Source organism: Heptranchias perlo, unplaced genomic scaffold (assembly GCF_035084215.1).
Source record: "Heptranchias perlo isolate sHepPer1 unplaced genomic scaffold, sHepPer1.hap1 HAP1_SCAFFOLD_146, whole genome shotgun sequence".
NCBI classification, from domain to species: Eukaryota; Metazoa; Chordata; class Chondrichthyes; order Hexanchiformes; family Hexanchidae; genus Heptranchias; species Heptranchias perlo.
In genome coordinates, this window is record NW_027138711.1 from 18,067 (window position 1) to 43,770 (window position 25,704).

General features: G+C 50.7%; 1 protein-coding gene across 1 annotated transcript in view; it reads right to left on the reverse strand.

Moving 5' to 3' along the window:
- Nucleotides 1–25,704, reverse strand: part of LOC137309045 (death-associated protein kinase 2-like) — a gene marked incomplete at its 3' end in the record, with an annotated part of 512,905 nt that overhangs the window by 13,795 nt on the left and 473,406 nt on the right. The window contains exons 6-8 of the mRNA XM_067977381.1: nt 21,655–21,703; nt 19,410–19,436; nt 17,326–17,478 (exon numbers count right to left, since the gene is read on the reverse strand). Of these exons, the coding sequence (XP_067833482.1) occupies nt 17,326–17,478; nt 19,410–19,436; nt 21,655–21,703 (229 nt within the window). The remainder of the gene's footprint in view (nt 1–17,325; nt 17,479–19,409; nt 19,437–21,654; nt 21,704–25,704) is intronic.

The following is a 25,704-nucleotide window of genomic DNA, read 5'->3' on the forward strand; positions in this document are numbered from 1 at the left end:
TATCAGTGTACACACTGGTATCAGGACGGTGTACAGGAATCACCCCGTGTATCAGTGTACACACTGGTATCAGGACGGTGTACAGGAATCAACCCGTGTAACAGTGTACACACTGGTATCAGGACGGTGTACAGGAATTGGCCCGTGTATCAGTGTACACAATGATATCAGGACGGTGTACAGGAATTGCCCAGTGTATCAGTGTGCACACTGGTATCAGGACGGTGTACAGGAATCACCCAGTGTATCAGTGTACACTGGTATCAGGACAGTGTACAGGAATCACACGGTGTATCAGTGTACACACTGGTATCAGGACGGTGTACAGGAATCACCCGGTGTATCAGTGTACACACTGGTATCAGGAGGGTGTACAGGAATCACCCAGTGTATCAGTGTACACACTGGTATCAGGACGGTGTACAGGAATCACACGGTGTATCAGTGTACACACTGGTATCAGGACGGTGTACAGGAATCACCCGGTGTATCAGTGTACACACTGGTATCAGGACGGTGTACAGAAATCGCCCTGTGCATCAGTGCACACTGATATCGGGACGGTGTACAGGAATCACCCTGTGTATCAGTGTACACACTGGTATCAGGACTGTGTACAGGAATCACCCTGTGCATCAGTGCACACTGGTATCAGGACGGTGTACAGGAATCACCCTGTGCATCAGTGTACACTGATATCAGGACAGTGCACAGGAATCACCCAGTGTATCAGTGTACACACTGGTATCAGGACAGTGTACAGGAATCACCCTGTGCATCAGTGTACACACTGATATCAGGACAGTGTACAGGAATCACCCAGTGTATCAGTGCACACAGTGGTATCAGGACGGTGTACAGGAATCTCCCGGTGTAGCAGTGTACACACTGGTATCAGGAAGGTGTACAGGAATCACCCAGTGTATCAGTATACACACTGGTATCAGGACGGTGTACAGGAATCACCCAGTGTATCAGTATACACACTGGTATCAGGACGGTGTACAGGAATCACCCCGTGTATCAGTGTACACACTGGTATCAGGACGGTGTAGAGGAATTGGCCCGTGTATCAGTGTACACACTGATATCAGGACGGTGTACAGGAATTGCCCAGTGTATCAGTGTACACACTGGTATCAGGACGGTGTACAGGAATCACCCCGTGTATCAGTGTACACACTGGTATCAGGACGGTGTACAGGAATCACCCCGTGTATCAGTGTACACACTGGTATCAGGACGGTGTACAGGAATCACCCCGTGTATCAGTGCACACACTGGTATCAGGACGGTGTACAGGAATTGGCCCGTGTATCAGTGTACACAATGATATCAGGATGGTGTACAGGAATTGCCCAGTGTATCAGTGTACACACTGGTATCAGGACGGTGTACAGGAATCACCCCGTGTATCAGTGCACACACTGGTATCAGGACGGTGTACAGGAATCACCAAGTGTATCAGTGTACACACTGGCATCAGGACGGTGTACAGGAATCACCCAGTGTATCAGTGTACTCACTGTTATCAGGACGGTGTACAGGAATCACCCAGTGTATCAGTGTATACACTGGTATCCGGACGGTGTACAGGAATCACCCCGTGTATCAGTGTACACACTGGTATGAGGACGGTGTACAGGAATCACCCAGTGTATCAGTGTACACACTGGCATCAGGACGGTGTACAGGAATCACCCAGTGTATCAGTGTACACACTGGTATCAGGACAGTGTACAGGAATCACCCAGTGTATCAGTGTACACACTGGTATCAGGACGGTGTACAGGAATCACACGGTGTATCAGTGTACACACTGGTATCAGGACAGTGTACAGGAATCACCCAGTGTATCAGTGTACACACTGGTATCAGGACGGTGTACAGGAATCACCCAGTGTATCAGTGTACACACTGGTATCAGGACAGTGTACAGGAATCGCCCAGTGTATCAGTGTACACACTGGTATCAGGACGGTGTACAGGAATCACCCAGTGTACCAGTGTACACACTGATATCAGGACAGTGTACAGGAATCACCCAGTGTATCAGTGTGCACACTGGTATCAGGACGGTGTACAGGAATCACCCAGTGTATCAGTGTACACACTGGTATCAGGACCGTGTACAGGAATCACCCAGTGTATCAGTGTACACTGGGATCAGGACAGTGCACAGGAATCACCCAGTGTATCAGTGTACACACTGATATCAGGACGGTGTACAGGAATCACCCAGTGTATCAGTGTACACTGGTATCAGGACGGTGTACAGGAATCACCCAGTGTATCAGTGTACACACTGGTATCAGGACGGTGTACAGGAATCACCCAGTGTATCAGTGTACACTGGTATCAGGACGGTGTACAGGAATCACCCAGTGTATCAGTGTACACTGATATCAGGACGGTGTACAGGAATCACCCAGTGTATCAGTGTACACACTGGGATCAGGACGGTGTACAGGAATCACCCAGTGTATCAGTGCACAGACCGATATCAGGACGGTGTACAGGAATCACCCGGTGTATCAGTGTACACACTGATATCAGGACAGTGTACAGGAATCACCCGGTGTATCAGTGTACACACTGGTATCAGGACGGTGTACAGGACTCACCCAGTGTATCAGTGTACACACTGATATCAGGACAGTGTACAGGAATCACCCGGTGTATCAGTGTACACACTGATATCAGGACGGTGTACAGGAATCACCCGGTGTATCAGTGTACACACTGGTATCAGGACGGTGTACAGGAATCACACGGTGTATCAGTGTACACACTGTTATCAGGACGGTGTACAGGAATCACCCGGTGTATCAGTGTACACACTGGTATCAGGACGGTGTACAGGAATCACCCTGTGTATCAGTGTACACTGGTATCAGGACGGTGTACAGGAATCACCCTGTGCATCAGTGCACACTGGTATCAGGACTGTGTACAGGAATCACCCTGTGCATCAGTGTACACTGATATCAGGACAGTGTACAGGAATCACCCGGTGTATCAGTGTACACACTGATATCAGGACAGTGTACAGGAATCACCCAGTGTATCAGTGTACAAACTGGTATCAGGACGGTGTACAGGAATCACCCAGTGTATCAGTGTACACTGATATCAGGAAGGTGTACAGGAATCACCCAGTGTATCAGTGTACACACTGGTATCAGGATGGTGTACAGGAATCACCCAGTGTATCAGTGTACACTGATATCAGGACGGTGTACAGGAATCTCCCGGTGTATCAGTGTACACACTGGTATCAGGAAGGTGTACAGGAATCACCCAGTGTATCAGTATACACACTGGTATCAGGACGGTGTACAGGAATCACCCCGTGTATCAGTGTACACACTGGTATCAGGACGGTGTACAGGAATCACCCCGTGTATCAGTGTACACACTGGTATCAGGACGGTGTACAGGAATTGGCCCGTGTATCAGTGTACACACTGGTATCAGGACGGTGTACAGGAATCACCCAGTGTATCAGTGTACACTGGTATCAGGATGGTGTACAGGAATCACCCGGTGTATCAGTGTACACACTGGTTTCAGGACGGTGGACAGGAATCACCCGGTGTATCAGTGTACACACTGGTATCAGGACGGTGTACAGGAATCACCCTGTGCATCAGTGCACACTGATATCGGGACGGTGTGCAGGAATCACCCTGTGTATCAGTGTACACTGGTATCAGGACGGTGTACAGGAATCACCCTGTGCATCAGTGCACACTGGTATCAGGACGGTGTACAGGAATCACCCTGTGCATCAGTGTACACTGATATCAGGACAGTGTACAGGAATCACCCGGTGTATCAGTGTACACACTGGTATCAGGACAGTGTACAGGAATCACCCAGTGTATCAGTGCACACACTGGTATCAGGACGGTGTACAGGAATCACCCAGTGTATCAGTGTACACTGATATCAGGACGGTGTACAGGAATCACCCAGTGTACCAGTGTACACTGTTATCAGGACGGTGTACAGGAATCACCCAGTGTGTCACTGCACACACTGGTATCAGGACGGTGTACAGGAATTGCCCAGTGTATCAGTGTACACTGATATCAGGAAGGTGTACAGGAATCACCCAGTGTATCAGTGTACACACTGGTATCAGGACGGTGTACAGGAATCACCCCGTGTATCAGTGTACACATTGGTATCAGGACGGTGTACAGGAATTGGCCCGTGTATCAGTGTACACAATGATATCAGGACGGTGTACAGGAATTGCCCAGTGTATCAGTGTACACACTGGTATCAGGACGGTGTACAGGAATCACCCAGTGTATCAGTGTACACTGGTATCAGGACGGTGTACAGGAATCACCCTGTGTATCAGTGTACACACTGGTATCAGGACCGTGTACAGGAATCACCCGGTGTATCAGTGTACACACTGGTATCAGGACGGTGTACAGGAATCACCCGGTGTATCAGTGTACACACTGGTATCAGGACGGTGTACAGGAATCACCAAGTGTATCAGTGTACACACTGGTATCAGGACGGTGTACAGGAATCGCCCAGTTTATCAGTGTACACACTGATATCAGGATGGTGCACAGGAATCACCCGGTGTATCAGTGTACACACTGGTATCAGGACGGTGTACAGGAATCACCCACTGTATCAGTGTACACACTGATATCAGGACAGTGTACAGGAATCACCCAGTGTATCAGTGTACACACTGGTATCAGGACCGTGTACAGGAATCACCCAGTGTATCAGTGTACTCACTGTTATCAGGACGGTGTACAGGAATCACCCAGTGTATCAGTGCACACACTGGTATCCGGACGGTGTACAGGAATCACCCCGTGTATCAGTGTACACACTGGTATCAGGACGGTGTACAGGACTCACCCAGTGTATCAGTGTACACACTGATATCAGGACAGTGTACAGGAATCACCCGGTGTATCAGTGTACACACTGATATCAGGACGGTGTACAGGAATCACCCGGTGTATCAGTGTACACACTGGTATCAGGACGGTGTACAGGAATCACACGGTGTATCAGTGTACACACTGGTATCAGGACGGTGTACAGGAATCACCCGGTGTATCAGTGTACACACTGGTATCAGGACGGTGTACAGGAATCACCCTGTGTATCAGTGTACACTGGTATCAGGACGGTGTACAGGAATCACCCCGTGTATCAGTGTACACTGATATCAGGACGGTGTACAGGAATCACCCAGAGTATCAGTGTACACTGGTATCAGGACGGTGTACAGGAATCACCCAGTGCATCAGTGCACACTGGTATCAGGACTGTGTACAGGAATCACCCTGTGCATCAGTGTACACTGATATCAGGACAGTGTACAGGAATCACCCGGTGTATCAGTGTACACACTGATATCAGGACAGTGTACAGGAATCACCCAGTGTATCAGTGTACACACTGGTATCAGGACGGTGTACAGGAATCACCCAGTGTATCAGTGTACACTGATATCAGGAAGGTGTACAGGAATCACCCAGTGTATCAGTGCACACTGATATCAGGACGGTGTACAGGAATCTCCCGGTGTATCAGTGTACACACTGGTATCAGGAAGGTGTACAGGAATCACCCAGTGTATCAGTATACACACTGGTATCAGGACGGTGTACAGGAATCACCCCGTGTATCAGTGTACACACTGGTATCAGGACGGTGTACAGGAATTGGCCCGTGTATCAGTGTACACACTGATATCAGGACGGTGTACAGGAATTGCCCAGTGTATCAGTGTACACACTGGTATCAGGACGGTGTACAGGAATCACCCCGTGTATCAGTGTACACACTGGTATCAGGACGGTGTACAGGAATCACCCCGTGTATCAGTGTACACACTGGTATCAGGACGGTGTACAGGAATCACCCCGTGTATCAGTGTACACACTGGTATCAGGACGGTGTACAGGAATTGGCCCGTGTATCAGTGTACACAATGATATCAGGACGGTGTACAGGAATTGCCCAGTGTATCAGTGTACACACTGGTATCAGGACGGTGTACAGGAATCACCCAGTGTATCAGTGTACACTGGTATCAGGATGGTGTACAGGAATCACCCGGTGTATCAGTGTACACACTGGTATCAGGACGGTGGACAGGAATCACCCGGTGTATCAGTGTACACACTGGTATCAGGACGGTGTACAGGAATCACCCTGTGCATCAGTGCACACTGATATCGGGACGGTGTGCAGGAATCACCCTGTGTATCAGTGTACACTGGTATCAGGACGGTGTACAGGAATCACCCTGTGCATCAGTGTACACTGATATCAGGACAGTGTACAGGAATCACCCGGTGTATCAGTGTACACACTGGTATCAGGACAGTGTACAGGAATCACCCAGTGTATCAGTGCACACACTGGTATCAGGACGGTGTACAGGAATCACCCAGTGTATCAGTGTACACTGATATCAGGACGGTGTACAGGAATCACCCAGTGTACCAGTGTACACTGTTATCAGGACGGTGTACAGGAATCACCCAGTGTATCACTGCACACACTGGTATCAGGACGGTGTACAGGAATTGCCCAGTGTATCAGTGTACACTGATATCAGGAAGGTGTACAGGAATCACCCAGTGTATCAGTGTACACACTGGTATCAGGACGGTGTACAGGAATCACCCCGTGTATCAGTGTACACATTGGTATCAGGACGGTGTACAGGAATTGGCCCGTGTATCAGTGTACACAATGATATCAGGACGGTGTACAGGAATTGCCCAGTGTATCAGTGTACACACTGGTATCAGGACGGTGTACAGGAATCACCCAGTGTATCAGTGTACACTGGTATCAGGACGGTGTACAGGAATCACCCGGTGTATCAGTGTACACACTGGTATCAGGACGGTGTACAGGAATCACCCGGTGTATCAGTGTACACACTGGTATCAGGACGGTGTACAGGAATCACCAAGTGTATCAGTGTACACACTGGTATCAGGACGGTGTACAGGAATCGCCCAGTTTATCAGTGTACACACTGATATCAGGATGGTGCACAGGAATCACCCGGTGTATCAGTGTACACACTGGTATCAGGACGGTGTACAGGAATCGCCCAATGTATCAGTGTACACAATGATATCAGGACAGTGTACAGGAATCACCCTGTGTAACAGTGTACACACTGGTATCAGGACGGTGTACAGGAATCGCCCAGTGTATCAGTGTACACACTGGTATCAGGACGGTGTACAGGAATCACCCAGTGTATCAGTGTACACACTGATATCAGGACAGTGTACAGGAATCACCCAGTGTATCAGTGTACACACTGGTATCAGGACCGTGTACAGGAATCACCCAGTGTATCAGTGTACACACTGGTATCAGGACGGTGTACAGGAATCACCCAGTGTATCAGTGTACACTGGTATCAGGACGGTGTACAGGAATCACCCAGTGTATCAGTGTAAACTGATATCAGGACGGTGTACAGGAATCACCCAGTGTATCAGTGTACACACTGGTATCAGGACGGTGTACAGGAATCACCCAGTGTATCAGTGTACAGACCGATATCAGGACGGTGTACAGGAATCACCCAGTGTATCAGTATACACACTGATGTCAGGTCAGTGTACAGGAATCACCCGGTGTATCAGTGTACACACTGGTATCAGGACGGTGTACAGGAATCACCCGGTGTATCAGTGTACACACTGGTATCAGGACGGTGTACAGGAATAACCCTGTGTATCAGTGTACACACTGATATCAGGACGGTGTAAAGGACTCACCCAGTGTATCAGTGTACACACTGATATCAGGACAGTGTACAGGAATCACCCGGTGTATCAGTGTACACACTGATATCAGGACGGTGTACAGGAATCACCCGGTGTATCAGTGTACACACTGGTATCAGGACGGTGTACAGGAATCACCCGGTGCATCAGTGCACACTGGTATCAGGACGGTGTATAGGAATCACCCTGTGCATCAGTGTACACACTGATATCAGGACAGTGTACAGGAATCACCCATTGTATCAGTGCACACAGTGGTATCAGGACGGTGTACAGGAATCTCCCGGTGTATCAGTGTACACACTGGTATCAGGAAGGTGTACAGGAATCACCCAGTGTATCAGTATACACACTGGTATCAGGACGGTGTACAGGAATCACCCCGTGTATCAGTGTACACACTGGTATCAGGACGGTGTACAGGAATCACCCCGTGTATCAGTGTACACACTGGTATCAGGACGGTGTGCAGGAATTGGCCCGTGTATCAGTGTACACACTGATATCAGGACGGTGTACAGGAATTGCCCAGTGTATCAGTGTACACACTGGTATCAGGACGGTGTACAGGAATCACCCCGTGTATCAGTGTACACACTGGTATCAGGACGGTGTACAGGAATTGGCCCGTGTATCAGTGTACACAATGATATCAGGACGGTGTACAGGAATTGCCCAGTGTATCAGTGTACACACTGGTATCAGGACGGTGTACAGGAATCACCCCGTGTATCAGTGTACACACTGGTATCAGGACGGTGTACAGGAATCACCAAGTGTATCAGTGTACACACTGGCATCAGGACGGTGTACAGGAATCACCCAGTGTATCAGTGTACTCACTGTTATCAGGACGGTGTACAGGAATCACCCAGAGTATCAGTGTACACACTATTATCCGGACGGTGTGCAGGAATCACCCCGTGTATCAGTGTACGCACTGGTATGAGGACGGTGTACAGGAATCACCCAGTGTATCAGTGTACACACTGGCATCAGGACGGTGTACAGGAATCACCCAGTGTATCAGTGTACACACTGGTATCAGGACAGTGTACAGGAATCACCCAGTGTATCAGTGTACACACTGGTATCAGGACGGTGTACAGGAATCACACGGTGTATCAGTGTACACACTGGTATCAGGACAGTGTACAGGAATCACCCAGTGTATCAGTGTACACACTGGTATCAGGACGGTGTACAGGAATCACCCAGTGTATCAGTGTGCACACTGGTATCAGGACCGTGTACAGGAATCACCCAGTGTATCAGTGTACACTGGTATCAGGACGGTGTACAGGAATCACCCAGTGTATCAGTGTACACACTGATATCAGGACAGTGTACAGGAATCACCCAGTGTATCAGTGTACACACTGGTATCAGGACGGTGTACAGGAATCACGCAGTGTATCAGTGTGCACACTGGTATCAGGACCGTGTACAGGAATCACCCAGTGTATCAGTGTACACTGGTATCAGGACGGTGTACAGGAATCACCCAGTGTATCAGTGTACACACTGATATCAGGACGGTGTACAGGAATCACCCAGTGTATCAGTGTACACTGGTATCAGGACGGTGTACAGGAATCACCCAGTGTATCAGTGTACACACTGGTATCAGGACGGTGTACAGGAATCACCCAGTGTATCAGTGTACACTGGTATCAGGACGGTGTACAGGAATCACCCAGTGTATCAGTGTACACTGATATCAGGACGGTGTACAGGAATCACCCAGTGTATCAGTGTACACACTGGGATCAGGGCGTTGTACAGGAATCACCCAGTGTATCAGTGCACAGACCGATATCAGGACGGTGTACAGGAATCACCCGGTGTATCAGTGTACACACTGATATCAGGACAGTGTACAGGAATCACCCGGTGTATCAGTGTACACACTGGTATCAGGACGGTGTACAGGACTCACCCAGTGTATCAGTGTACACACTGATATCAGGACAGTGTACAGGAATCACCCGGTGTATCAGTGTACACACTGATATCAGGACGGTGTACAGGAATCACCCGGTGTATCAGTGTACACACTGGTATCAGGACGGTGTACAGGAATCACACGGTGTATCAGTGTACACACTGGTATCAGGACGGTGTACAGGAATCACCCGGTGTATCAGTGTACACACTGGTATCAGGACGGTGTACAGGAATCACCCTGTGTATCAGTGTACACTGGTATCAGGACGGTGTACAGGAATCACCCTGTGCATCAGTGCACACTAGTATCAGGACTGTGTACAGGAATCACCCTGTGCATCAGTGTACACTGATATCAGGACAGTGTACAGGAATCACCCGGTGTATCAGTGTACACACTGATATCAGGACAGTGTACAGGAATCACCCAGTGTATCAGTGTACACACTAGTATCAGGACGGTGTACAGGAATCACCCAGTGTATCAGTGTACACTGATATCAGGAAGGTGTACAGGAATCACCCAGTGTATCAGTGTACACACTGGTATCAGGACGGTGTACAGGAATCACCCAGTGTATCAGTGTACACTGATATCAGGACGGTGTACAGGAATCTCCCGGTGTATCAGTGTACACACTGGTATCAGGAAGGTGTACAGGAATCACCCAGTGTATCAGTATACACACTGGTATCAGGACGGTGTACAGGAATCACCCCGTGTATCAGTGTACACACTGGTATCAGGACGGTGTACAGGAATCACCCCGTGTATCAGTGTACACACTGGTATCAGGACGGTGTACAGGAATTGGCCCGTGTATCAGTGTACACACTGATATCAGGACGGTGTACAGGAATTGCCCAGTGTATCAGTGTACACACTGGTATCAGGACGGTGTACAGGAATCACCCCGTGTATCAGTGTACACACTGGTATCAGGACGGCGTACAGGAATCACCCCGTGTATCAGTGTACACACTGGTATCAGGACGGTGTACAGGAATCACCCCGTGTATCAGTGTACACACTGGTATCAGGACGGTGTACAGGAATTGGCCCGTGTATCAGTGTACACAATGATATCAGGACGGTGCACAGGAATTGCCGAGTGTATCAGTGTACACACTGGTATCAGGACGGTGTACAGGAATCACCCAGTGTATCAGTGTACACTGGTATCAGGATGGTGTACAGGAATCACCCGGTGTATCAGTGTACACACTGGTTTCAGGACGGTGGACAGGAATCACCCGGTGTATCAGTGTACACACTGGTATCAGGACGGTGTACAGGAATCACCCTGTGCATCAGTGCACACTGATATCGGGACGGTGTGCAGGAATCACCCTGTGTATCAGTGTACACTGGTATCAGGACGGTGTACAGGAATCACCCTGTGCATCAGTGCACACTGGTATCAGGACGGTGTACAGGAATCACCCTGTGCATCAGTGTACACTGATATCAGGACAATGTACAGGAATCACCCGGTGTATCCGTGTACACACTGGTATCAGGACAGTGTACAGGAATCACCCAGTGTATCAGTGCACACACTGGTATCAGGACGGTGTACAGGAATCACCCAGTGTATCAGTGTACACTGATATCAGGACGGTGTACAGGAATCACCCAGTGTACCAGTGTACACTGTTATCAGGACGGTGTACAGGAATCACCCAGTGTATCACTGCACACACTGGTATCAGGACGGTGTACAGGAATTGCCCAGTGTATCAGTGTACACTGATATCAGGAAGGTGTACAGGAATCACCCAGTGTATCAGTGTGCACACTGGTATCAGGACGGTGTACAGGAATCACCCCGTGTATCAGTGTACACATTGGTATCAGGACGGTGTACAGGAATTGGCCCGTGTATCAGTGTACACAATGATATCAGGACGGTGTACAGGAATTGCCCAGTGTATCAGTGTGCACACTGGTATCAGGACGGTGTACAGGAATCACCCAGTGTATCAGTGTACACTGGTATCAGGACGGTGTACAGGAATCACCCGGTGTATCAGTGTACACACTGGTATCAGGACGGTGTACAGGAATCACCCGGTGTATCAGTGTACACACTGGTATCAGGACGTTGTACAGGAATCACCAAGTGTATCAGTGTACACACTGGTATCAGGACGGTGTACAGGAATCGCCCAGTTTATCAGTGTACACACTGATATCAGGATGGTGCACAGGAATCACCCGGTGTATCAGTGTACACACTGGTATCAGGACGGTGTACAGGAATCGCCCAATGTATCAGTGTACACACTGGTATCAGGACGGTGTACAGGAATCGCCCAGTGTATCAGTGTACACACTGGTATCAGGACGGTGTACAGGAATCACCCAGTGTATCAGTGTACACACTGATATCAGGACAGTGTACAGGAATCACCCAGTGTATCAGTGTACACACTGGTATCAGGACCGTGTACAGGAATCACCCAGTGTATCAGTGTACACACTGGTATCAGGACGGTGTACAGGAATCACCCAGTGTATCAGTGTACACTGGTATCAGGACGGTGTACAGGAATCACCCAGTGTATCAGTGTAAACTGATATCAGGACGGTGTACAGGAATCACCCAGTGTATCAGTGTACACACTGGTATCAGGACGGTGTACAGGAATCACCCAGTGTATCAGTGTACAGACCGATATCAGGACGGTGTACAGGAATCACCCAGTGTATCAGTATACACACTGATATCAGGTCAGTGTACAGGAATCACCCGGTGTATCAGTGTACACACTGGTATCAGGACGGTGTACAGGAATCACCCGGTGTATCAGTGTACACACTGGTATCAGGACGGTGTACAGGAATCACCCAGTGTATCAGTGTACACACTGATATCAGGACAGTGTACAGGAATCACCCGGTGTATCAGTGTACACACTGATATCAGGACGGTGTACAGGAATCACCCGGTGTATCAGTGTACACACTGGTATCAGGACGGTGTACAGGAATCACCCGGTGTATCAGTGTACACACTGGTATCAGGACGGTGTACAGAAATCACCCGGTGTATCAGTGTACACACTGGTATCAGGACGGTGTACAGGAATCACCCTGTGCATCAGTGCACACTGATATCCGGACGGTGTACAGGAATCACGCTGTGCATCAGTGCACACTGGTATCAGGATGGTGTACAGGAATCACGCTGTGCATCAGTGTACACTGATATCAGGACAGTGTACAGGAATAACCCAGTGTATCAGTGTACACTGATATCAGGACGGTGTACAGGAATCACCCCGTGTATCAGTGTACACACTGGTATCAGGACGGTGTACAGGAATCAACCCGTGTATCAGTGTACACACTGGTATCAGGACGGTGTACAGGAATTGGCCCGTGTATCAGTGTACACAATGATATCAGGACGGTGTACAGGAATTGCCCAGTGTATCAGTGTGCACACTGGTATCAGGACGGTGTACAGGAATCACCCAGTGTATCAGTGTACACTGGTATCAGGACAGTGTACAGGAATCACCCGGTGTATCAGTGTACACACTGGTATCAGGACGGTGTACAGGAATCACCCGGTGTATCAGTGTACACACTGGTATCAGGACGGTGTACAGGAATCACCCAGTGTATCAGTGTACACTGGTATCAGGACGGTGTACAGGAATCACCCAGTGTATCAGTGGACACTGGTATCAGGACAGTGTACAGGAATCACCCGGTGTATCAGTGTACACACTGGTATCAGGACGGTGTACAGGAATCACCCGGTGTATCAGTGTACACACTGATATCAGGTCGGTGTACAGGAATCACCAAGTGTATCAGTGTACACACTGGTATCAGGACGGTGTACAGGAATCACCCGGTGTATCAGTGTACACACTGGTATCAGGACGGTGTACAGAAATCGCCCTGTGCATCAGTGCACACTGATATCGGGACGGTGTACAGGAATCACCCTGTGTATCAGTGTACACACTGGTATCAGGACAGTGTACAGGAATCACCCTGTGCATCAGTGCACACTGGTATCAGGACGGTGTACAGGAATCACCCTGTGCATCAGTGTACACACTGGTATCAGGACAGTGTACAGGAATCACCCTGTGCATCAGTGTACACACTGGTATCAGGACAGTGTACAGGAATCACCCTGTGCATCAGTGCACACTGATATCAGGACAGTGTACAGGAATCACCCAGTGTATCAGTGCACACAGTGGTATCAGGACGGTGTACAGGAATCACCCAGTGTATCAGTGTACACACTGGTATCAGGACGGTGTACAGGAATCACCCCGTGTATCAGTGCACACACTGGTATCAGGACGGTGTACAGGAATTGCCCAGTGTATCAGTGTACACTGATATCAGGAATGTGCACAGGAATCACCCAGTGTATCAGTGTACACACTGATATCAGGACGGTGTACAGGAATCACCCAGTGTATCAGTGTACACTGTTATCAGGACGGTGTACAGGAATCACCCAGTGTATCAGTGTACACACTGGTATCAGGACGGTGTACAGGAATCACCCCGTGTATCAGTGTACACACTGGTATCAGGACGGTGTACAGGAATTGGCCCGTGTATCAGTGTACACAATGATATCAGGACGGTGTACAGGAATCACCCAGTGTATCAGTGTACACACTGGTATCAGGACGGTGTACAGGAATCACCCAGTGTATCAGTGTACACACTGGTATCAGGACGGTGTACAGGAATCATCCAGTGTATCAGTGCACACTGATATCAGGACGGTGTACAGGAATCACCCTGTGCATCAGTGCACACTGGTATCAGGACGGTGTACAGGAATCACCCTGTGCATCAGTGTACACTGATATCAGGACAGTGTACAGGAATCACCCGATGTATCAGTGTACACACTGATATCAGGACAGTGTACAGGAATCACCCAGTGTATCAGTGTACACACTGTTATCAGGACGGTGTACAGGAATCACCCAGTGTATCAGTGTACACACTGGTATCAGGACGGTGTACAGGAATCACCCCGTTTATCAGTGTACACACTGGTATCAGGACGGTGTACAGGAATTGCCCAGTGTATCAGTGTACACTGATATCAGGAAGGTGTACAGGAATCACCCAGTGTATCAGTGTACACACTGGTATCAGGACGGTGTACAGGAATCACCCCGTGTATCATTGTACACACTGGTATCAGGACGGTGTACCGGAATTGGCCCGTGTATCAGTGTACACACTGGTATCAGGACGGTGTACAGGAATTGCCCAGTGTATCAGTGTACACTGATATCAGGAAGGTGTACAGGAATCACCCAGTGTATCAGTGTACACACTGGTATCAGGACGGTGTACAGGAATCACCCCGTGTATCATTGTACACAATGATATCAGGACGGTGTACAGGAATTGCCCAGTGTATCAGTGTACACTGATATCAGGAAGGTGCACAGGAATCACCCAGTGTATCAGTGTACACACTGGTATCAGGACGGTGTACAGGAATCACCCGGTTTATCAGTGTACACACTGGTATCAGGACGGTGTACAGGATTCACCCAGTGTATCAGTGTACACACTGGTATCAGGACGGTGTACAGGAATCACCCAGTGTATCAGTGTACACACTGGTATCAGGACGGTGTACAGGAATCACCCAGTGTATCAGTGTACACACTGGTATCAGAACGGTGTACAGGAATCACCCAGTGTATCAGTGTACACACTGGTATCAGGACGGTGTACAGGAATCACCCAGTGTATCAGTGTACACACTGGTATCAGGACCGTGTACAGGAATCACCCGGTGTATCAGTGTACACACTGGTATCAGGAAGGTGTACAGGAATCACCCAGTGTATCAGTGTACACACTGGTATCAGGACGGTGTACAGGAATCGCCCAGTGTATCAGTGTACACACTGGTATCAGGACAGTGTACAGGAATCGCCCAGTGTATCAGTGTACACACTGGTATCAGGACGGTGTACAGGAATCGCCCAGTGTATCAGTGTACACACTGGTATCAGGACGGTGTACAGGAATTGCCCAGTGTATCAGTGTACACACTGATATCAGGACAGTGTACAGGAATCACCCAGTGTATCAGTGTACACACTGGTATCAGGACCGTGTACAGGAATCACCCAGTGTATCAGTGTACACACTGATATCAGGACGGTGTGCAGGAATCACCCAGTGTATCAGTGTACACTGGTATCAGGACGGTGTACAGGAATCACCCAGTGTATCAGTGTACACACTGGTATCAGGACGGTGTACAGGAATCACCAAGTGTATCAGTGTACACACTGGTATGAGGACGGTGTACAGGAATCACCCAGTGTATCAGCGTACACACTGGTATCAGGACGGTGTACAGGAATCACCCGGTGTATCAGTGTACACACTGGTATCAGGACAGTGTACAGGAATCACCCAGTGTATCAGTGTACACACTGGTATCAGGACGGTGTACAGGAATTGCCCAGTTTATTAGTGTACACACTGATATCAGGATGGTGCACAGGAATCACCCGGTGTATCAGTGTACACACTGGTATCAGGACGGTGTACAGGAATCACCCTGTGTATCAGTGTACACACTGGTATCAGGACGGTGTACAGGAATCGCCCAGTGTATCAGTGTACACACTGGTATCAGGACGGTGTACAGGAATCGCCCAGTGTATCAGTGTACACACTGGTATCAGGACGGTGTACAGGAATCGCCCAGTGTATCAGTGTACACAATGGTATCAGGACGGTGTACAGGAATCACCCAGTGTATCAGTGTACACACTGATATCAGGACAGTGTACAGGAATCACCCAGTGTATCAGTGTACACACTGGTATCAGGACCGTGTACAGGAATCACCCAGTGTATCAGTGTACACACTGATATCAGGACGGTGTACAGGAATCACCCAGTGTATCAGTGTACACTGGTATCATGACGGTGTACAGGAATCACCCAGTGTATCAGTGTACACACTGGTATCAGGACGGTGTACAGGAATCACCCAGTGTATCCGTGTACACTGATATCAGGACGGTGTACAGGAATTGCCCAGTGTATCAGTGTACACTGGTATCAGGACGGTGTACAGGAATCACCCAGTGTATCAGTGTACACAGATATCAGGACGGTGTACAGGAATCACCCAGTGTATCAGTGTACACACTGGTATCAGGACGGTGTACAGGAATCTCCCAGTGTATCAGTGTACACACTGGTATCAGGACGGTGTACAGGAATCTCCCAGTGTATCAGTGTACACACTGATATCAGGACGGTGTACAGGAATCACCCGGTGTACCAGTGTACACACTGGTATCAGGACGGTGTACAGGAATCTCCCAGTGTATCAGTGTACACACTGGTATCAGGACGGTGTAGAGGAATCACCCAGTGTATCAGTGTACACACTGGTATCAGGACAGTGTACAGGAATCACCCAGTGTGTACGTGTTACTGAGGTGCAGTGAATGTTGACAGACGGGGGGTTGCTGAGAGCTTGGTCTGAGCGATGCCCAGGGTTAGGGATGTCCCGTTACTCACTTGGGGTCCGTGATCAGTAATTTGCGGATGAAGTCCTTCGCCATGTTGCTGGTCTTCCCAAAGCACTGATCCTCCATCTCGTAATTCAACCGCACGATGTTGGAGAGAGTCTCGTTATCGGTGTCTCCCTGGAATGGGGACAGGCCGCTGAGGCTGGAGCGGGGGTAGAAAGGGCAGAGAGGGTCACAGGTCACAGGTCACACCCTGAACCAGACACCAGATCGCAATCAGAGAATGATACAGCACAGGAGGAGGCCATTCGGCCCATGGTGCCAGTGTTGGCTCTTTGAAAGAGCTACCCAATTGGTTCCACCTCCCCTGCCCCTTTCCGCTTATTTTCCCTTCAAGTATTTATCCAATTCCCTTTTGAAAGTTACTATTGAATCTGCTTCCACCGCCCTTTCAGGCAGCGAATTCCAGATCAGAACAACTCGCTGCGTAAAAAAAATCTCCTCATCTCCCCCTCTGGTTCTATTTTTATTCAGTCTCGGGATGTGGGCGTCGCTGGCGAGGCCGGCATTTATTGCCCATCCCTAATTGCCCTTGAGAAGGTGGTGGTGAGCCGCCTTCTTGAACCGCTGCAGTCCGTGTGGTGAAGGTTCTCCCACAGTGCTGTTAGGAAGGGAGTTCCAGGATTTTGACCCAGCGACGATGAAGGAACGGCCGATATATTTCCAAGTCGGGATGGTGTGTGACTTGGAGGGGAACGTGCAGGTGGTGTTGTTCCCATGTGCCTGCTGCCCTTGTCCTTCTAGGTGGTAGAGGTCGCGGGTTTGAAACAGAGCAAGACCCCATAAACAGAGAGTAAATCCCCATAAACAGAGAGTAAATCCCCATAAACAGAGAGTAAAACCCCATAAACAGAGAGTAAATCCCCATAAACAGAGAGCAAAACCCCATAAACAGAGAGTAAATCCCCATAAACAGAGAGTAAATCCCCATAAACAGAGCGTAAATCCCCATAAACAGAGAGTAAATCCCCATAAACAGAGAGTAAATCGCCATAAACAGAGCGTAAATCCCCATAAATAGAGAGTAAATCCCCATAAACAGAGAGCAAAACCCCATAAACAGAGAGTAAATCCCCATAAACAGAGAGTAAAACCCCATCAACAGAGAGTAAATCCCCATAAACAGAGAGCAAAACCCCATAAACAGAGAGTAAATCCCCATAAACAGAGAGTAAATCCCCATAAACAGAGAGCAAAACCCCATAAACAGAGAGTAAATCCCCATAAACAGAGAGTAAATCCCCATGAACAGAGAGTAAATCCCCATAAACAGAGAGTAAATCCCCATAAACAGAGAGTAAATCCCCATAAACAGAGAGTAAATCCCCATAAACAGAGAGTAAAACCCCATAAACAGAGAGTAAAACCCCATAAACAGAGAGTAAATCCCCATAAACAGAGAGCAAAACCCCATAAACAGAGAGTAAATCCCCATAAACAGAGAGGAAATCCCCATAAACAGAGAGTAAAACCCCATAAACAGAGAGTAAATCCCCATAAACAGAGAGTAAAACCCCATAAACAGAGAGTAAAACCCCATAAACAGAGAGTAAATCCCCATAAACAGAGAGTAAATCCCCATAAACAGAGAGTAAATCCCCATAAACAGAGAGTAAAACCCCATAAACAGAGAGTAAATCCCCATAAACAGAGAGTAAAACCCCATAAACAGAGAGTAAATCCCCATAAACAGAGAGTAAATCCCCATAAACAGAGAGTAAATCCCCATAAACAGAGAGTAAATCCCCATAAACAGAGAGTAAAACCCCATAAACAGAGAGTAAATCCCCATAAACAGAGAGTAAATCCCCATAAACAGAGAGTAAATCCCCATAAACAGAGAGTAAAACCCCATAAACAGAGAGTAAATCCCCATAAACAGAGAGTAAATCCCCATAAACAGAGAGTAAAACCCCATAAACAGAGAGCAAAACCCCATAAACAGAGAGTAAATCCCCATAAACAGAGAGTAAATCCCCATAAACAGAGAGTAAATCCCCATAAACAGAGAGTAAATCCCCATAAACAGAGAGCCAGACCCCGTACGGATGTTTCGGCCTGTGTGATACTCACAGGATGTAGGTGATCACTCCGACACTCCTGAAAAAGAACAGGGAAGGGATTAATAATCAGTCGGACTGGTGGTGAGTGAGAGGCTAAACAGGAGACCACTCTCACTGACCCGTCGACACAACAGTCTACAGCAGGGTCTGTGTATCTACCCCCTCAGGGCCTGTGTATCTCCCCCCTCAGGGTCTGTGTATCCGCACCCTCAGGGCCTGTGTATCCGCACCCTCAGGGCCTGTGTATCCGCACCCTCAGGGCCTGTGTATCCGCACCCTCAGGGTCTGTGTATCCGCACCCTCAGGGCCTGTGTATCCGCACCCTCAGGGCCTGTGTATCCGCACCCTCAGGGCCTGTGTATCTACCCCCTCAGGGCCTGTGTATCTGCACCCTCAGGGCCTGTGTATCCGCACCCTCAGGGCCTGTGTATCCGCACCCTCAGGGTCTGTGTATCCGCATCCTCAGGGCCTGTGTATCTACCCCCTCAGGGCCTGTGTATCTGCACCCTCAGGGCCTGTGTATCCGCACCCTCAGGGCCTGTGTATCCGCACCCTCAGGGTCTGTGTATCCGCACCCTCAGGGCCTGTGTATCTACCCCCTCAGGGTCTGTGTATCCGCACCCTCAGGGGCTGTGTATCGACCCCCTCTGGGCCTGTGTATCCGCACCCTCAGGGTCTGTGTATCCGCAACCTCAGGGTCTGTGTATCCGCACCCTCAGGGCCTGTGTATCTACCCCCTCAGGGCCTGTGTATCTACCCCCTCAGGGCCTGTGTATCTACCCCCTCAGGGCCTGTGTATCTTCCCCCTCAGGGCCTGTGTATCCACCCCCTCAGGGCCTGTGTATCTACCCCCTCAGGGCCTGTGTATCCACCCCCTCAGGGTCTGTGTATCTGCACCCTCAGGGCCTGTGTATCCGCACCCTCAGGCCCTGTGTATCTGCACCCTCAGGGCCTGTGTATCCGCACCCTCAGGGCCTGTGTATCCGCACCCTCAGGGCCTGTGTATCTGCACCCTCAGGGCCTGTGTATCCGCACCCTCAGGCCCTGTGTATCTGCACCCTCAGGGCCTGTGTATCCGCACCCTCAGGGCCTGTGTATCCGCACCCTCAGGGCCTGTGTATCCGCACCCTCAGGGCCTGTGTATCCGCACCCTCAGGGCCTGTGTATCCGCACCCTCAGGGCCTGTGTATCCGCACCCTCAGGGCCTGTGTATCCGCACCCTCAGGGCCTGTGTATCTGCCCCCTCAGGGCCTGTGTATCCGCACCCTCAGGGCCTGTGTATCCGCACCCTCAGGGCCTGTGTATCTGCCCCCTCAGGGCCTGTGTATCCGCACCCTCAGGGTCTGTGTATCCGCACCCTCAGGGCCTGTGTATCCGCACCCTCAGGGTCTGTGTATCCGCACCCTCAGGGCCTGTGTATCTGCCCCCTCAGGGCCTGTGTATCTACCCCCTCAGGGCCTGTGTATCCGCACCCTCAGGGTCTGTGTATCCGCACCCTCAGGGCCTGTGTATCTGCCCCCTCAGGGCCTGTGTATCCGCACCCTCAGGGCCTGTGTATCTGCCCCCTCAGGGCCTGTGTATCTGCACCCTCAGGGCCTGTGTATCTGCACACCTGCAAGCGGCCATTCATCATTCCCAGTGACGGTTTGCAGGATATTGAACCATGGAGAGCATCGCAGACCTCCACGTCCCACCATTGGCTGGCTGAGCGAGAGCAGAAATGCCGAGGGTGCTGAGGTCCCCTGATTTCCCCTAATGATCCCCGGGCTGAGACCAGGTCACCCATCCCAGACCAGTGACGGGACCTGAGATCTCCCTTACCGACGGCGCAGTCCTGCGAGGGACATTTACAGACCACTGTGGGTACGGTGTCTCCGTCTGTGTTCAATCCACTCACTCCCTCCTCGTCCGGGAATGGATTTCGACACTGCGCGCTGGTACAGCGTCTGGTGTCTGGTGCCTGTCTGGTGTCTACTGACTGGTGACTGACTGGTGTCTGGTGGTGCCTCTCTACAGTCTGGTATATGTTGTATGGTGTCTGGTGGGTGTCTGGTGTCTGTCTAGTGTCAGGCCTGGTGCCTGTCTGGTGTTTGGTGTATGTTTTATGGTGTCTAGTGTCTGTCTGGTGTCTGGTGTATGTTGTACATTGTATATTGTATGGTGTCTGGTGTCTGCTGTCTGTCTAATCTCTGGTGTCTGTCTGATGTCTGGGACCTGTCTGGTGTCTGCCGGGTGTCTGGTGTCTTTGAACTCACCACATGTCGGCTGGCGGTCCGAGTGGTTCATAGTTTATGATTTCAGGAGCTGGAACAGAAAAGGATGCTTTAGTTTACAAGGAAAGTTATACAGGAACCGGCTTGGGTACAGTCACACTCCTCACACCCAGAGAGTCAGTCACACTCCTCACACCCAGAGAGTCAGTCACACTCCTCACACCCAGAGAGTCAGTCACACTCCTCACACCCAGAGAGTCAGTCACACTCCTCACACCCAGAGAGTCAGTCACACTCCTCACACCCAGAGAGTCAGTCACACTCCTCACACACAGAGAGTCAGTCACACTCCTCACACCCAGAGAGTCAGTCACACTCCTCACACCCAGAGAGTCAGTCACACTCCCCACACACCCAGAGAGTCAGTCACACTCCCCACACACCCAGAGAGTCAGTCACACTCCTCACACCCAGAGAGTCAGTCACACTCCTCACACCCAGAGAGTCAGTCACACTCCTCACACACCCAGAGAGTCAGTCACACTCCCCACACACCCAGAGAGTCAGTCACACTCCTCACACCCAGAGAGTCAGTCACACTCCTCACACCCAGAGAGTCAGTCACACTCCTCACACCCAGAGAGTCAGTCACACTCCTCACACCCAGAGAGTCAGTCACACTCCTCACACCCAGAGAGTCAGTCACACTCCTCACACACCCAGAGAGTCAGTCACACTCCCCACACACACAGAGAGTCAGTCACACTCCTCACACACCCAGAGAGTCAGTCACACTCCTCACACACACAGAGAGTCAGTCACACTCCTCACACCCAGAGAGTCAGTCACACTCCTCACACCCAGAGAGTCAGTCACACTCCCCACACCCAGAGAGTCAGTCACACTCCTCACACCCAGAGAGTCAGTCACACTCCTCACACCCAGAGAGTCAGTCACACTCCTCACACCCAGAGAGTCAGTCACACTCCTCACACCCAGAGAGTCAGTCACACTCCTCACACCCAGAGAGTCAGTCACACTCCTCACACCCAGAGAGTCAGTCACACTCCTCACACCCAGAGAGTCAGTCACACTCCTCACACCCAGAGAGTCAGTCACACTCCCCACACACCCAGAGAGTCAGTCACACTCCCCACACACCCAGAGAGTCAGTCACAATCCTCACACCCAGAGAGTCAGTCACACTCCCCACACACCCAGAGAGTCAGTCACACTCCCCACACCCAGAGAGTCAGTCACACTCCTCACACACCCAGAGAGTCAGTCACACTCCTCACACACCCAGAGAGTCAGTCACACTCCCCTCACACCCAGAGAGTCAGTCACACACCCCACACCCAGAGAGTCAGTCACACTCCTCACACCCAGAGAGTCAGTCACACTCCCCACACACCCAGAGAGTCAGTCACACTCCCCACACACCCAGAGAGTCAGTCACACTCCTCACACCCAGAGAGTCAGTCACACTCCTCACACACCCAGAGAGTCAGTCACACTCCCCACACACCCAGAGAGTCAGTCACACTCCTCACACCCAGAGAGACAGTCACACTCCTCACACACCCAGAGAGTCAGTCACACTCCTCACACCCAGAGAGTCAGTCACACTCCCCACACACCCAGCGAGTCAGTCACACTCCTCACACCCAGAGAGTCAGTCACACTCGCCACACACCCAGAGAGTCAGTCACACTCCTCACACCCAGAGAGTCAGTCACACTCCTCACACCCAGAGAGTCAGTCACACTCCTCACACCCAGAGAGTCAGTCACACTCCTCACACCCAGAGAGTCAGTCACACTCCTCACACACAGAGAGTCAGTCACACTCCTCACACCCAGAGAGTCAGTCACACTCCTCACACCCAGAGAGTCAGTCACACTCCCCACACACCCAGAGAGTCAGTCACACTCCCCACACACCCAGAGAGTCAGTCACACTCCTCACACCCAGAGAATCAGTCACACTCCTCACACCCAGAGAGTCAGTCACACTCCTCACACACCCAGAGAGTCAGTCACACTCCCCACACACCCAGAGAGTCAGTCACACTCCTCACACCCAGAGAGTCAGTCACACTCCTCACACCCAGAGAGTCAGTCACACTCCTCACACCCAGAGAGTCAGTCACACTCCTCACACCCAGAGAGTCAGTCACACTCCTCACACCCAGAGAGTCAGTCACACTCCTCACACACCCAGAGAGTCAGTCACACTCCCCACACACACAGAGAGTCAGTCACACTCCTCACACACCCAGAGAGTCAGTCACACTCCTCACACACACAGAGAGTCAGTCACACTCCTCACACCCAGAGAGTCAGTCACACTCCTCACACCCAGAGAGTCAGTCACACTCCCCACACCCAGAGAGTCAGTCACACTCCTCACACCCAGAGAGTCAGTCACACTCCTCACACCCAGAGAGTCAGTCACACTCCTCACACCCAGAGAGTCAGTCACACTCCTCACACCCAGAGAGTCAGTCACACTCCTCACACCCAGAGAGTCAGTCACACTCCTCACACCCAGAGAGTCAGTCACACTCCTCACACCCAGAGAGTCAGTCACACTCCTCACACCCAGAGAGTCAGTCACACTCCCCACACACCCAGAGAGTCAGTCACACTCCCCACACACCCAGAGAGTCAGTCACAATCCTCACACCCAGAGAGTCAGTCACACTCCCCACACACCCAGAGAGTCAGTCACACTCCCCACACCCAGAGAGTCAGTCACACTCCTCACACACCCAGAGAGTCAGTCACACTCCTCACACACCCAGAGAGTCAGTCACACTCCCCTCACACCCAGAGAGTCAGTCACACTCCCCACACCCAGAGAGTCAGTCACACTCCTCACACCCAGAGAGTCAGTCACACTCCCCACACACCCAGAGAGTCAGTCACACTCCCCACACACCCAGAGAGTCAGTCACACTCCTCACACCCAGAGAGTCAGTCACACTCCTCACACACCCAGAGAGTCAGTCACACTCCCCACACACCCAGAGAGTCAGTCACACTCCTCACACCCAGAGAGACAGTCACACTCCTCACACACCCAGAGAGTCAGTCACACTCCTCACACCCAGAGAGTCAGTCACACTCCCCACACACCCAGAGAGTCAGTCACACTCCTCACACCCAGAGAGTCAGTCACACTCCCCACACACCCAGAGAGTCAGTCACACTCCCCACACACCCAGAGAGTCAGTCACACTCCTCACACCCAGAGAGTCAGTCACACTCCTCACACACCCAGAGAGTCAGTCACACTCCTCACACCCAGAGAGTCAGTCACACTCCGCACACCCACAGAATCAGTCACACTCCTCACACCCAGAGAGTCAGTCACACTCCTCACACACCCAGAGAGTCAGTCACACTCCCCACACCCAGAGAGTCAGTCACACTCCTCACACCCAGAGAGTCAGTCACACTCCCCACACACCCAGAGAGTCAGTCACACTCCCCTCACACCCAGAGAGGCAGTCACACTCCTCACACCCAGAGAGTCAGTCACACTCCCCACACACCCAGAGAGTCAGTCACACTCCCCTCACACCCAGAGAGTCAGTCACACTCCTCACACCCAGAGAGTCAGTCACACTCCCCACACACCCAGAGAGTCAGTCACAGTCCCCACACACCCAGAGAGTCAGTCACACTCCTCACACCCAGAGAGTCAGTCACACTCCTCACACCCAGAGAGTCAGTCACACTCCTCACACCCAGAGAGTCAGTCACACTCCTCACACCCAGAGAGTCAGTCACACTCCTCACACCCAGAGAGTCAGTCACACTCCTCACACCCAGAGAGTCAGTCACACTCCTCACACCCAGAGAGTCAGTCACACTCCTCACACCCAGAGAGTCAGTCACACTCCACACACACCCAGAGAGTCAGTCACACTCCCCACACACCCAGAGAGTCAGTCACACTCCTCACACCCAGAGAGTCAGTCACACTCCACACACACCCAGAGAGTCAGTCACACTCCCCACACACCCAGAGAGTCAGTCACACTCCTCACACACCCAGAGAGTCAGTCACACTCCTCACACACCC